The sequence below is a fragment of the Penaeus vannamei genome, chromosome 28 (assembly GCF_042767895.1).
Source record: "Penaeus vannamei isolate JL-2024 chromosome 28, ASM4276789v1, whole genome shotgun sequence".
Classification (NCBI taxonomy): domain Eukaryota; kingdom Metazoa; phylum Arthropoda; class Malacostraca; order Decapoda; family Penaeidae; genus Penaeus; species Penaeus vannamei.
In genome coordinates this window covers 23,370,528-23,383,154 of record NC_091576.1, presented here as the reverse complement: position 1 = coordinate 23,383,154, position 12,627 = coordinate 23,370,528, and the positions used below count along the sequence as shown (strand labels likewise).

At 38.3% G+C, this 12,627-nt stretch overlaps 1 protein-coding gene across 1 annotated transcript in view; it reads right to left on the bottom strand.

Moving 5' to 3' along the window:
- Positions 1-9,009: 9,009 nt before the first annotated feature.
- LOC113820701 (uncharacterized) overlaps positions 9,010-12,627 on the bottom strand; it is a gene marked incomplete at both ends in the record, with an annotated part of 4,213 nt that continues 595 nt past the window's right edge. Inside the window, 4 exon segments of the mRNA XM_070141434.1 lie at positions 9,010-9,126; positions 9,838-9,949; positions 11,014-11,136; positions 11,585-11,721. Of these exon segments, the coding sequence (XP_069997535.1) occupies positions 9,010-9,126; positions 9,838-9,949; positions 11,014-11,136; positions 11,585-11,721 (489 nt within the window).

Sequence of the window (12,627 nt, the reverse complement as noted above, 5' to 3'; positions counted from 1 at the left end):
CTTCTTTTCTTCTTCTTCTTCTTCTTTCTCTTTTGTTGTTGTTTTGTGTGTGTGTGTGCGTGCGTGTATGTGTGTGTGTGCAGGGAGCTTCTTAATCGTACTTTCCTTTTCTTATTCTTCATCATTGCCTTCTTTCCTTTTCCTTATTTCTTATTATTATTTTTCTTCTCCTCCTTTCTTCTTTCCTTGTAATTTCTTCCAGTTGTTTCTTATTTCCCTGTTTTATCCCATCTCTCTTTCTCACTTCACTTGCCTCGGTCATTTGCCTTCTCTTTGTATGTAAATGTAACAGGGGAAATGGAGGAAACGCTAGAGTGAGTAAGAGAGAGAGAGAGAGAGAGAGAGAGAGAGAGAGAGAGAGAGATAGAGAGATAGAGAGAGAGAGAGAGAGAGAGGGAGAGGGAGGGAGGGAGGGAGGGAGGAAGGGAGGGAGGGAGAGAGAGAGAGAGGGGGGGGGGAGGGAAAGAGAGACAGAGAGAGACAAACAGAAGAAAGTCATATCAAACACAGAGGGAGACAGAGAAGAAAGAAAGAAAACTACAGGTGAAGATCCTTCCACCCCCCCCCCCCCCCGCCGGTCTGGCACAGTGCCTCCAACTTACCTCTCTCTTATATCTTCCTAGAGAGAGAGAGAAAAGGAGAGACAAGGAGAGAGAGAGAGAGAAAGAGAGACAAGGAGAGAGAGAGAGAGAGAAAGAGAAACAAGGAGAGAAAAAAAGGGAGACAAGGAGAGAGATAGAGAAAGAGAGACAAGGAGAGAGAGAGAGGAAGAGAAACAAGGAGAGAAAAAAACGGAGACAAGAAGAGAAAGAGAGAGAGAAAGAGAGACAGAGAGAAAGAGAGAGAGAGAGAGAGGGAGAGAGAGAGAGAGAGAGAGAGAGAGAGAGACAAGGAGAGAGAGAGAGAGAGAAAGAGAGACAAGGAGAGAGAGAGAGAGAGAAGGAGAGAGTAAGAGAGAGAAAGAGAGACAAGGAGAGATAGAGAGAGAGAGAGAAAGAGAGAGAGAGAGAATTATGAATAAATAGTCAAGACCTATGCAAAGAAAGGCTGGGCTGTGTTCCCCTTACGTTAATTCTCGTGAGTTCTTATCTCTTTCTTCCTCTCTCTTTCTATCTATCTATCTTTTTATTCTCTCTCTTATTTTTCGCTATCTCTCTTTCTCTATTTTTTATTAAATTTTCTTTCTCACTTCTTTCTTTCTCAATTTAATTCTTTTACTCTTTTTTTCTCTTTCTCTCTCACGTCATCTCTCTTTTTTTTCTTTCTTTCTTTCTTTCTTGTGCGCTCTTTCTCTCTTTCTCTCTCTGTCCCTTTGTCCCTTTCTCTCTTTCTCTCCTTCGCCCTGCTATTTTTATCTCTTTCTCTTTCTCTCTTTCTCCTTTTGTCTTTTCTCTGTTTTACTCTTCATTTCTTACTCTGCTTTTCTCTTTCTCTCTTCCTCCTCACCCCCCATCCCCACCCACCTTCCCCCGTTTACACACTCCAAAATGAAAGCCTTAGCGTTTAGCGGAAAAAAGTCGAGGGTAGTGTAGCGGTGTAGCGAAAAGAGCTTATTTAGCGGGAGGGAAAAGCGAGCTCTTGCTTATGGATGGTAGATCGTGGTACAGAGTAGATCGTTTGTGGAAGAAGGTGGTTGTTGAGAGAGTGGGTGGAGGGAGGGAGGGAAGGAGGGAGAGAGAGAGAGAGAGAGACAGCGAGACAGGCAGACAGAGACAGAGACGGACAGACAGACAGACAGAAAGACAGACAGAAACAGAGAAAGATAGAGATAGACTAACCGACAGACAGATAAACAGAGATGGGGCGAGTGCCAGACAGACGGGAAGAGAAGAAAAGTCATGCAAGAGACAAAAATACACAAAATATTCAAAAATGCATAAATAAAATATAACCATGAATTTAGAACAAAGATACAATATTGTAAAACAATGACAGTTACATAAAGATATTTAGAGAGAGAGGGGGGGGGGAGAGAGCACGGAGGAAAGAGAGAGAGAGAGAGAGAGAGAGAGAGAGAGAGAGAGAGAGAGAGAGAGAGAGAGAGAGAGAGAGAGAGAGAGAGAGAGAGAGAGAGAGGCAGGCATAGAGAAAGAGAGAGATAGATGGGGGAGGGAAGGAGGGAGGGAGAGGGGGGAGAGAGAGAGAGAGAGAGAGAGAGAGAGAGAGAGAGAGAGAGAGAGAGAGAGAGAGAGAGAGAGAGAGAGACAGAGAGAGAGAGATTGAGAGACAGACAGAGAGAGAGAGAGATTGAGAGACAGAGAGAGAGAGAGAGAATGAGTCGAAGAGACAAAGAGAGAAGGGGATAGAAATATGAAAGATGAAGAAAAGGCACAACAACAGAGAAAAAAGGTTAAACGAATTAAGAAATTGGATAGAAGAAAAAATATATTAAAACGGGGATCATAAGACGAAAGCGAGGGGGAAAGAAAGGGGAATAAATAAGAGAAGAGAGCGAGTGAATGATAGAAAGAAAGAGAAGGAAAGAGAGAATGTGAGGCATAAAAAAGAGAGAAAAAATAGGGAAGGGAAGTATAATAATGGCGGGCAAGGAGGAGGGAGAAAGAGTTAAATCCATGTAATGCAATTCTCACCGTTCAGGAAGGAGGCAATACCGGTGAAATTGCCTTGCGGATTCATTCCCTCGGGAGGCGGTTGATCGGGACCGAGCGTGCTTGCGAAAGGCTGTTTTCCCGGATCAACCGAACTTGCGTTTGAGTCGCTTGGAGGAACGATCGAACTTGCGTTAGAATTGACAGGAGGATTGACAGAACTTGCGTTAGATTGGCCAGGAGGAACGATCTCACTTGCGTTAGAATTGACAGGAGGATTGACAGAACTTGCGTTAGATTGGTGAGGAGGATCAACCGAACTTGCATTGGGTTGCCTCCCCGGACCATCCGAACTTGCGTTAGAAGGGACAGGCGGAGCAACCGAACTCGCATTCGAGCGAACCGGAGGAGCGAATGAGCTTGCTTTTGGGGGGAAGATCGAGCTTGCATTGGCTTGAACTGGCTTGCTCGAGGGCTTGGCATGGATCGAGTCATTTCGGGGAGTGTCGGTCGGTCTTGGCTCGTCTGTCGGGTTGGTCGGGTGAAGATGAAGGAAATAAGATGGAAAAACATGATAATAATTTTGGTTTGGGAAGAGTCGGGGGGGGGGGTGAGAGGGAGAGGGTGATGGGGGGCCTTTTCTGATTTTTTTTTTTTTTTTTTTTTTTTTTTAATATCTAAACCACCTGATGGAAAACTAAATGGCTGATGGAAATGGTTTTGATTTCTATGACCAATATATATATATATATATATATATATATATGTATATATATATACATAAACATATATATATATAATATATATATATATTTTTATTTATTTATATGTATATATATATATATATATATATATATATATATATATATATATATATATATGTGTGTGTGTGTGTGTGTGTGTGTGAGTGTGTGTGTGTCGTTGTGTGCGTGTATATGTGTGTGTGTCGTTGTGTGCGTGTATATGTGTGTGTGTCGGTGTGTGCGTGTGTATGTATGTATGTGTGTGTGCGGTGTGTGTGCGTGCGTGCGTGCGCGCGTGTGTATATGTGTGTCTGTATGCGTGCGTATCTGTTTGAATATTCGTATGCCTGCGTGCGGTTGTACATACACAGGTCTGCTTCCTCTCTAAGACCCCCCCCCCCCATATCGTCACTCGAGTAAGAACTAAAATACCCATTTATATCACCTTTCCTTCCGGTACTACACACCCGCCTTCCGCACACAACTCCCGCCAAGCAAAACCCGCCCTTGATGCTTCAGCGACCGTAGAAAATCCCCCGAAAGTAAAACTCATAACAGTTCTTTTCCATTTAGAGAAAGCTCGCCCGCTGCATGTAGCATAATTTACGCAGATGTGCTGTCTAAACCGATTTTCTCTCCCCAAGGAGGAAGAAGTAAAGTTCGTACCCAAGCGAGAATCTGCCGTCTGCCCGCGGAGGAAATAACAAAAGCGACAAGAGGTTTCGACAGTTTCCCGTCTTCTGTTTTGGGATGAATGCGCCGCCGCCTTCTCCTGCCATCTAGTGGTGAATGGAGTAACTACTTCAAGGACTTGCTCTAACATGTTCAGGGAGAACTGTTTTTTTTTTCTCACTTCCAAGGGAATATTTATCTGGCTAAAATAAATAGATGAATGAATAAATACGAACAAAAAAATAGATGATTAGATGAACGTAAAAGCAAAGAAACATTCTCAAGAATGAATAAATAACGTAAGAACTAAGTACATAAAACGTAGCCTCGCCCCACTTCGAATCAAGAAACTATTTTCTTTACGGCGGGAGTCTTGTTATGATAAAAAAAAAAATCCATAGCATTCTAGAATATTTGTACTCCTATATCTGAATCCTTGCTGCTTTCTTTTCATTCTACACACAGCCGTAAACATGAATAAACTGGACACATGCAGGAAACGTCGATACGTCAGCAGATACATTCTTAAATTATTTGATTTTCTCTACATTACCGTAACTGTCTACGGCTCTCTTTAAGGTCGAATTTAGGGTATTGTGCATCTGCACGTTTCAGGATCTATGAAAGATAGTGAGAATTTCAGCATGCGCGCTTTTAGCCATCTAACATAGTCCATCAGGCCAACATATGCTCTCTTGACCTCATAGCTCACCAAACTAGTTCACATTATGCATGCAATCCCTTCTTGGTTCAACACATCAGCGTGAAACCTTTACACCACATCCACATACACTCTCTAGACCTCATGGCTCGCCACACCAACATGCGCTCTCTATACCTCCCCCTCATGACTCGCGATCTCATGGTCTATTGGCTCATCACACACCGACATGCACTCTCCACACCTCATGGCTCACCTCTCCGATATTCCTTTTGATCTCGACCTGTGTTGCCACTCCTGTTTTTGTTGTTTTTTTCTTTTCTTTTTACGTAGGTCTCTTTGTTTGTTTGTTTTTCATTGTGATGGCCTGGGGTTGTTGTTGTTGTTTTAGAGAAATCTATGAATTTAGTTTTTATCGTTATTTACCTAGACTTGTTTGTTTGTTCTTCACTGTATTTTTTTCCTTTTTTTAAGAAATCCGTAAAATTATTTTTCTATGATCAATTATTCTAACGTGCAATTTTCTTACTAAGCAGTTTGTTAAAGTAAACAGCGAAGATAGACCACTGTACTAGACGCGTCCATCTGAGCGACAGACCTGTAACAGACACTTGTACCAGAACAACATCAACTAATACTTTTTTTTCGCTCAGTCCCTCAGTCGCTTCCGAGCTGGTATTTTGCTCGAGCCTTCTCGCACAGCCACTCTTAGCTCACTCACCCTCGAAGGAAAAGGAGTTCTGAGGAGGAGAAGGAGGAGAAGGAGGAGGAGGGGGGGGAGGAGTAGGAGGAAGAGGAACCCACTACGAGTACTCCACCTCGAAAAAAGGATAATCCCATGGTACAGTGACGGACATAAGTCTTTTAATGAACCGAAGCTTCGAATCTATCTTACCCTATACAAAAAGTGTGGTGTTAAGCGAATGTCCGAAGCAGAATTCGAAACAGGTTTGAGACGAGTTTTGATCGTGACTGAACAAGCGAGACTTTACACAGGTCTGGCTGAAGGTGGAGGTTAAGTCGCGTCTGCATAGTTAATAATATCGATTGAATATAAGATAGAGTGATCTGAGTTTAATTTTACGGAATCTAGGTGGTTTTAGGCAACCGATCTCGAGAGTTTTTTTTTCGAAATTAGCGAGTGGCAACACTGATCTCAGCAATCGACAGTAGCTTCCATTTTTTCTCAATTTCTCTCTTTTTTTTTCTTTTCTTTTCTTTTTTTTTTTTTTGAGAGGGAAGGTGTGCCGACAAAAGGCAAGGTCTTCAGTGTGTCTGTTTGTTCACGTTGTTTTTATTGCATGGTGGAGAGTTTGTTCTCGTGTGTTTGTGTGTTTGTTTCTGTCCTGTTGTGAATGGTGTGTTTTGTCTGTTTGTTTGTTTTTGTTTTGTTATGGAGAGAGTGATCTTTGCTATTCTGTTGTTGTTGTTGTTGTTTGTTTGTTTGTTTCATGATGAAGAATGTTTTCCTATTTATTTATTCTTTATTTGTTTAATGATAAAGAATGTTTTTAAACAGAAGAGTGTAGTGTAGTCTTATTTGTTTGTGCACTTTTTTCTATGGGCTGTTTGTCTTTTTTGTTCGTTATAGAATGCTTTTGTTTGTGAATATAGATGCAGTTTGATAATGTTTTTCGTATGTAAGCTAAAGTTAATTCTTTCTTTACGGTTTTTTGTTTTGTTTTTGTTTTTCTTGATTGTTTGTACTTTGTAAGTTCATTTATTTGTTCCATTCTTATTGTTTGTTTCTGTGACTGTTTCTTATATTTTGTGCCTATATATTCAATGCAATTTACAGATAAGTAAAGGGTTTTGGAATATTCTAAAATCTTAAATCACATAATATGACAAAATCTAGAATCATCTATTATCCTAAAATCTGGACTCATGAACCGAAACATGAAATCTTGGAATATTTCCAAATCTGGAATCATCTAATACCCAGAAATCTGGAATCATGGAATGTGACGAAACATGAAATCACGAAATATGAAGAAATCTGAAACCATGGAATAATCCTAAAATCTGGAATCCTGGAATGTGACGAAACATGAAATCTTGAAACCATGGAATATCCTAAAATCTGGAATCCTGGAATATAAATAAAAAAAATAATAATAATAACAACCAGGACATATGATGAAATCTGTAAAAATGAAAATGGTTGACAGACACGCAAGTCATGGAAACCGCGTGTCTGTGTGTGTCTGTGCAAAGACACTTGTCACGTAATGTCTCCTTAATTCCGGGATTTGTCTGTTTGTCTGTCTGTCTGTGTGGGTATTTTATGGGGGATTAGTCTGTCTGTTTTTTTCTGGTGTGTGTGTCTGTTTGTCTATTTCTTTTTTTCGTTTTTTCTTTCATCTTTTATCATTTCTTTTCTCTCTTCAATGTGCGTTCTTTATTTTTTCTTTTTCTTTTATATTATTTGCATTGTTTTTCTTCTAGTTATTTTTCTTGGTCTTTCTGTTTTCTTTCGTTTCCTTTGTGTTGTCTCCTCATCTTTTCTCTTAAATCTTTTCCTCTCCTCTTCTCTTTCATTATCTTCTCTCCTACTTCACACATTCTTTTGTCTTATTCTCTACTCCCACTTACTTCTCTTTCCTTATTTTTTCCGCCTTATTCTCTTTCCTTCTTTTCTCTCTTTCCTTCTCTTATTTCATCATTCTATCTCCTTCATCTTTTTCTCTCCTTCTTCTCTCTCTTTCTTTTCCCTTTCTTTCACTTTTTCTTATTTGTTTGTTTTTCGCATCATGAATTTTTCCAAAAGATTTCCCTGCTGCTTATAATATAGCTAACTTTTTTTCTTTTCTTTTTATTGTCTTGAATGTTCTTTCCATGTTCTTAACTCTCTTCCAAACACTTTTCTTTTTCCTGAGATGCGCTCCTGTCGCTTTTTTGAACATTTGAACATTTTGTTTTCTACTACTTATTTTTGTTCTTGTCTTTTTATCCTTTATTTTTCATTTTATCTTTTCTTTTTTTTCTTTTTTTTTTTGTTCTTCTTCTCTCTCTTCGTTTGGTTTTTCTTGTTTTTCGCTTACTTTTTCTTTTTTTCAGTTTATTCTTTTTCCGTTCCTTCCTCCTTTTTTCTTTCTTTTTTCTTCTTCTTTTCTTTTTCTTTTTCTTCTTAATTTTCTTCTTGCTTCTTCATCTTCTTCTTCTTACTTGATATATCTTATTTATTGTCTGATATATCATTTATTTCTTGTCTAAAACCGTTTTTCCTTCTTAATCTCCTATTCAAATATACATTACTGTTTTACTTTTTTCTTAAGACTTTTTTCAATTTCAAGTCAGATTTGGTCATTGAATACCTTCCTTTTTCGATCTCGTGTCGTTGTGTATAGACTCCTGTGTTGATGTGCATTTGTTTTCTTTTAGTTAGGTTTACGGGGGTCTATAAGGGATTCGATTAGGTTCGGTTAGATTCGTTTAGGTTTAGATCGGGTAAGTGTAGATCGTATGAGGGGTTTGATTATGTTTAGTGGAATAAGTTAGATTTGATTTTTATGTTTGGATGTTTCAGACTAGTAGAGGTAAAGTTAAATAAACGAAATGTTAGTTATACTTTTGACTATGGCAGTTATGATAATAGAAATAATAATAATGATAGCAATGATAATACTGATCATGGTGATAATGATAGTAAAGCATTAATATTGACTATTATACCAGCAAGGATTCTAATAGAATGTAAATAATATACTCGTATTAAAATTGACATAGAATTTAAGTTCATACGATTTTTATGATAATGATATTGCAATCTCTAATGAACGAAAAATAATTAAGAAGACGTAAACGACGAGAAAAAACAACATTAAAAGGAAAGGAAAAGTGAATCTCGAACTTTTAGCAAAGGTAAACATCAGCATTTACCTGGACCATTAAGTAATTAGTCTTTTTTTTCTCTCTCTCTTTTCCAGTTCTATTTTTCCCAGTTGGATTTCGCTTTTTATTCTGTCTTTCTTTTCATTTCACTTTTTCCGAACAAAAAATATTCTAAAGGGTTTCTATCCGGATTTCAATGGATTTGTTTACGCGAACGGCTGCAATGAATGCGGAGCGTTCTTGGAAGCATTTGATTCGCCTTCGACTTGAATCGAATATAATGGCTTCGATTAACGAGAGTTATCTCTTTTACTTTTCTACTATTACCTCAGTTTTTCGTTTTCTAACTGATTTGATTATGCAAATCTTTAAAACTTTAACATTATTATTGTAACACGATTTCGTTTGGTATCCTATAATCCTCGTATCATCACTCTTTTTTTTCTATAAACATTATATCCTTTCTTTCTCATCTTCCTCTAAAAATATATAAATCGCGTTCAACCGAATCCTTCCGTCAATCCTCTCAGGAGAACCACGAGAGACTCACGTTCAGAGAAGTCGGGATCTCCGCTGCTGGGAGCCGGGGTGATGTTGGCGGTGACGTTGCTGTCTTCGGTCTTGCCTTCTTCGCCCGGTCCTGAGGAGGTCTGGTTGGTGCCGTCGCCTGCCGAAGGGGGCGGGGGGGTTACGGCATGGGTTTGCGTCATGAGCTACGGCATGGGGTGACGTCATAAACTAAGGTATGGGTTAGGTAAACTACGGCATGGATGACGTCATACACTGAAGCAAGGGTAACGTCATAAACTAAGGTATGGGTGACGGCATAAACTAAGATAAGGGTGACGTCATAAACTAAGGCATGAGTGACGTCATGATTTAAGGCACTGAGCAAGGATTATTTGTACGTTTTCTGATTGGCTGGAAAGAAGGGAGAGCTGAAAAGGGAAAAAGGCGGAATAAGGAGGGAAAGAGAGAGAGAGTGAGAGACAGACAGACGGTCGTACAGACAGACAAACAGAATGAGACAAAGACAGAAAAAAAATGCACATACAGAAAAGCACAGAGACGTCTTCGGGACTGACAGCAACAACAGAATGAATAAAAATACAGAAGGTTCTTTTTTATTCCTTAATTCTAAGTCAAGATTGATTAGTCTCTGTACTAAGTTATTAAAACACAGAAAACTAAAAAAAAAAAGTGAAGACAGACAGCTACTTAACAGTCACTCAATTCTACGTCAATAGAAATTCCTTTGATCTGTCTGTGTGATGTGACTAAGATTTTTTTTTTTTTTTTTTTTTTTTTTTTTTTTTTTTTTTTTTTTTTTTTTTTAAGAAAGCCCTAAATACCTTACGACTTTGCTGAAATATCTCACCTGACGAGTTTGAGCTCAGGCTTGCATTGACACTTGGTGGTGACGTCACATTCACCGGAGGAAGGGTGTGATTGGTCAATACAGATGGTGACGTTTCGTTGACTTCTGGCTCCTAGGGAGTAAATATTTTCCTCGTTATTACCTTTAGTAGTGTCTGTTTTATTAAGGAGAGTGGCATTATTGTTTTTTTTTTTTTTTTTTTTTTTTTTTTTGGCATCACTGGCTTCGTATCTGAAGTCATCAGTGAAATTGAGTCATCATTACAGAAAATCAATCGGATGTATTGTGACTATGTTTTATTAAAGAGAGTGGTATTATTGTATTAAATTTCTTTGGTATCACTAGCTTCGTATCTACAGTCATCATTATAGTTGAGTCAACATTAAAGAAAAATGAACCGCATTCATTGTGACTAATGAAGAAAAGGGTATGAGAATATAATTCTGACGGAAATATAATCAAAACCAATTAGATACAACTTTTGCATTGAGGAGATATCCATTCTCATTAATAGAAATCAAATTCAAGGTGTCATATTTTCCTTGATTAACTATTTTAGTAGTAAGAGCAACCAATAAGTATTGTCCTTTGTAGAATAATGAGGAATGAGTACTAGCACAGAAAATAAGGACGGATCCAACTTTTGTGGTGAGTTTGAGAAATTACAAACAATCAAATATAGTAGCAATATTGTGTTATTAGTGTTTACATTCAGTGTGAAAACTCACCGACGAAAAGGCACCAAAGTCTAATTTTCGGCATAATGTGTTTTGACATAAAGGGGGAAATATTTAGTGATTGTCAAAGATAAGGACTAGCATCATTTTCTGTGAACGCAACTTGGTGTGTGTGTGTGTTGATATGAACAATGGCCAATGACCAAGCGTTTGAGCAGAAAGTGATAATATAGATAACAACAAAATCAATACTGAAATTTCAAAGTAATACCGAACTAGGTATTAGCATCAAGGACTAACTAACTCTTAAACATTTACTTTAACCTTAATACACCATATGCCAACAAAAATGCTACCTTTACAGCGAATACACCAAATCCCCGCTTTCACCAAATACTAAAAAAAAAAATAAATAAATAAATAAATAAATAAATAAAATAAATAAATAAACAAAATAAAAAAACTTCAACACCAGAACTCGAACGACCTCAAGACAGACCTCTGACGTGAGGGGCGGGTAGGTGAAGTTCACCAAGGGCTGAGACGTCGGCGCGGACCCCAGCACCCGAAGTTCGTCCGCTGCCCAGGTGCTCGAGTTGAAGCTGGAGAGACTCAGCTTAATCTGCGTGCGGAAGAGATATGTAAGGGGGGGTAAGGAAAGCTTAGATTTTTTTTTTTTTTTTTTTGAGTGTGTGGGGGGAAGGTTATGTGTGGGTGTCTTTGTATGTCTGTGTGTGGTGGGTGTGGGGGTGTGGTAGATGTGGATGTCTTTGTGTGTGTGTGAGTGTGGGTGTCTGTGTGTGTGGTGGGTATAGGTGTTTTTGTACATCCGTGGGTGGGTTGGTGGATATCTTTGTTTTACTTTTATGGGTGTGTTTGTGCGCGCGCGCGCGCATGCGTGTGGGTGTGTGTCTATTTTTTACACCCTTATCCCTTTCTACAAACTCTCATATCCCAATCACCCACCCATACCTATTAATCTTCACACAAACAAAAACAAAAAAAACAAATCAACAAAGACAAAATCTTTAAAAAAAGAAAAAAAAAAATCCTCCTCACCAACCACGTACCTTAAACGGCTGAATCCTCGAATAGCTTGGAATCTGCACCTCCTGGCTGACCCAGACCTCGTGGTGCTCCAGGAGGTCTTCGGGGAAAGTGTAGGTGAAGATCCCGAGGGGGGGGCGGCCGGCCTGCTCCATCGTCACTGCAGGGGGGGGGGGGGGGTTAGTGTTCTTTATCTATTGTTCGCTTTCTCTCTGTCTATCTATCTGTCGGTCTGCCTATCTCATTTTCTCTATCTATCTATCTGTCTATTTATCTATTTCTCTCTCTATCTATCTATCTATTTCTCTCTCTATCTATCTATCTATTTCTCTCTCTCTCTCTCCTCTCTCTCTTATCTCTCTCTCTCTCTGTCTCTCTCTCTCTCTCTGTCTTTCTCTGTCTCTCTGTCTTTCTCTGTCTCTGTCTCTCTCTCTCTCTCTCTCTCTCTCTCTCTCTCTCTCTCTCTATATATATATATATATATATATATATATATATATATATATATATATATATATATATATATATATATATATATATATATATATATAAATATATATATATATATATATATATATATATATATATATATATATATATATATATATATATCAGTAAACCGGGAATTAGTACATTAATTATTTTGATTAATTCTATATAGATAGTCTAAATGCTAATCAAACTACTCTAATGGATGAATATCAAATAACAAAATAGATTATTAGATAATGACGTCATTTTCATTGATTATACTGCCATCATAATATCAAATTTGTTTTTTAATTGTTGCATATCCTTTTTCTTAAGTGGCGCTGTATTTTCTTTTTTTATCTTGTCCTTCGTTTTTTTTTTCTTCTTCTTCTTTATAGGTTATTTCCTCTTTCCACTTTTTCCTATTTTCTTCCTGTCTTCTTATCTCCTCCTTCTTACTCTCCTTCGTTTTATTCCTTCTTCTTGCTCCTTTTCCTTCATATTTCCTCTCCTTCACTTCATGACTCCCCTTCCTCCTATACATTCGTCCACCTCCTCCTTACTCCTCCTCCTTCTTACTTCTTCCCCTCCTGCT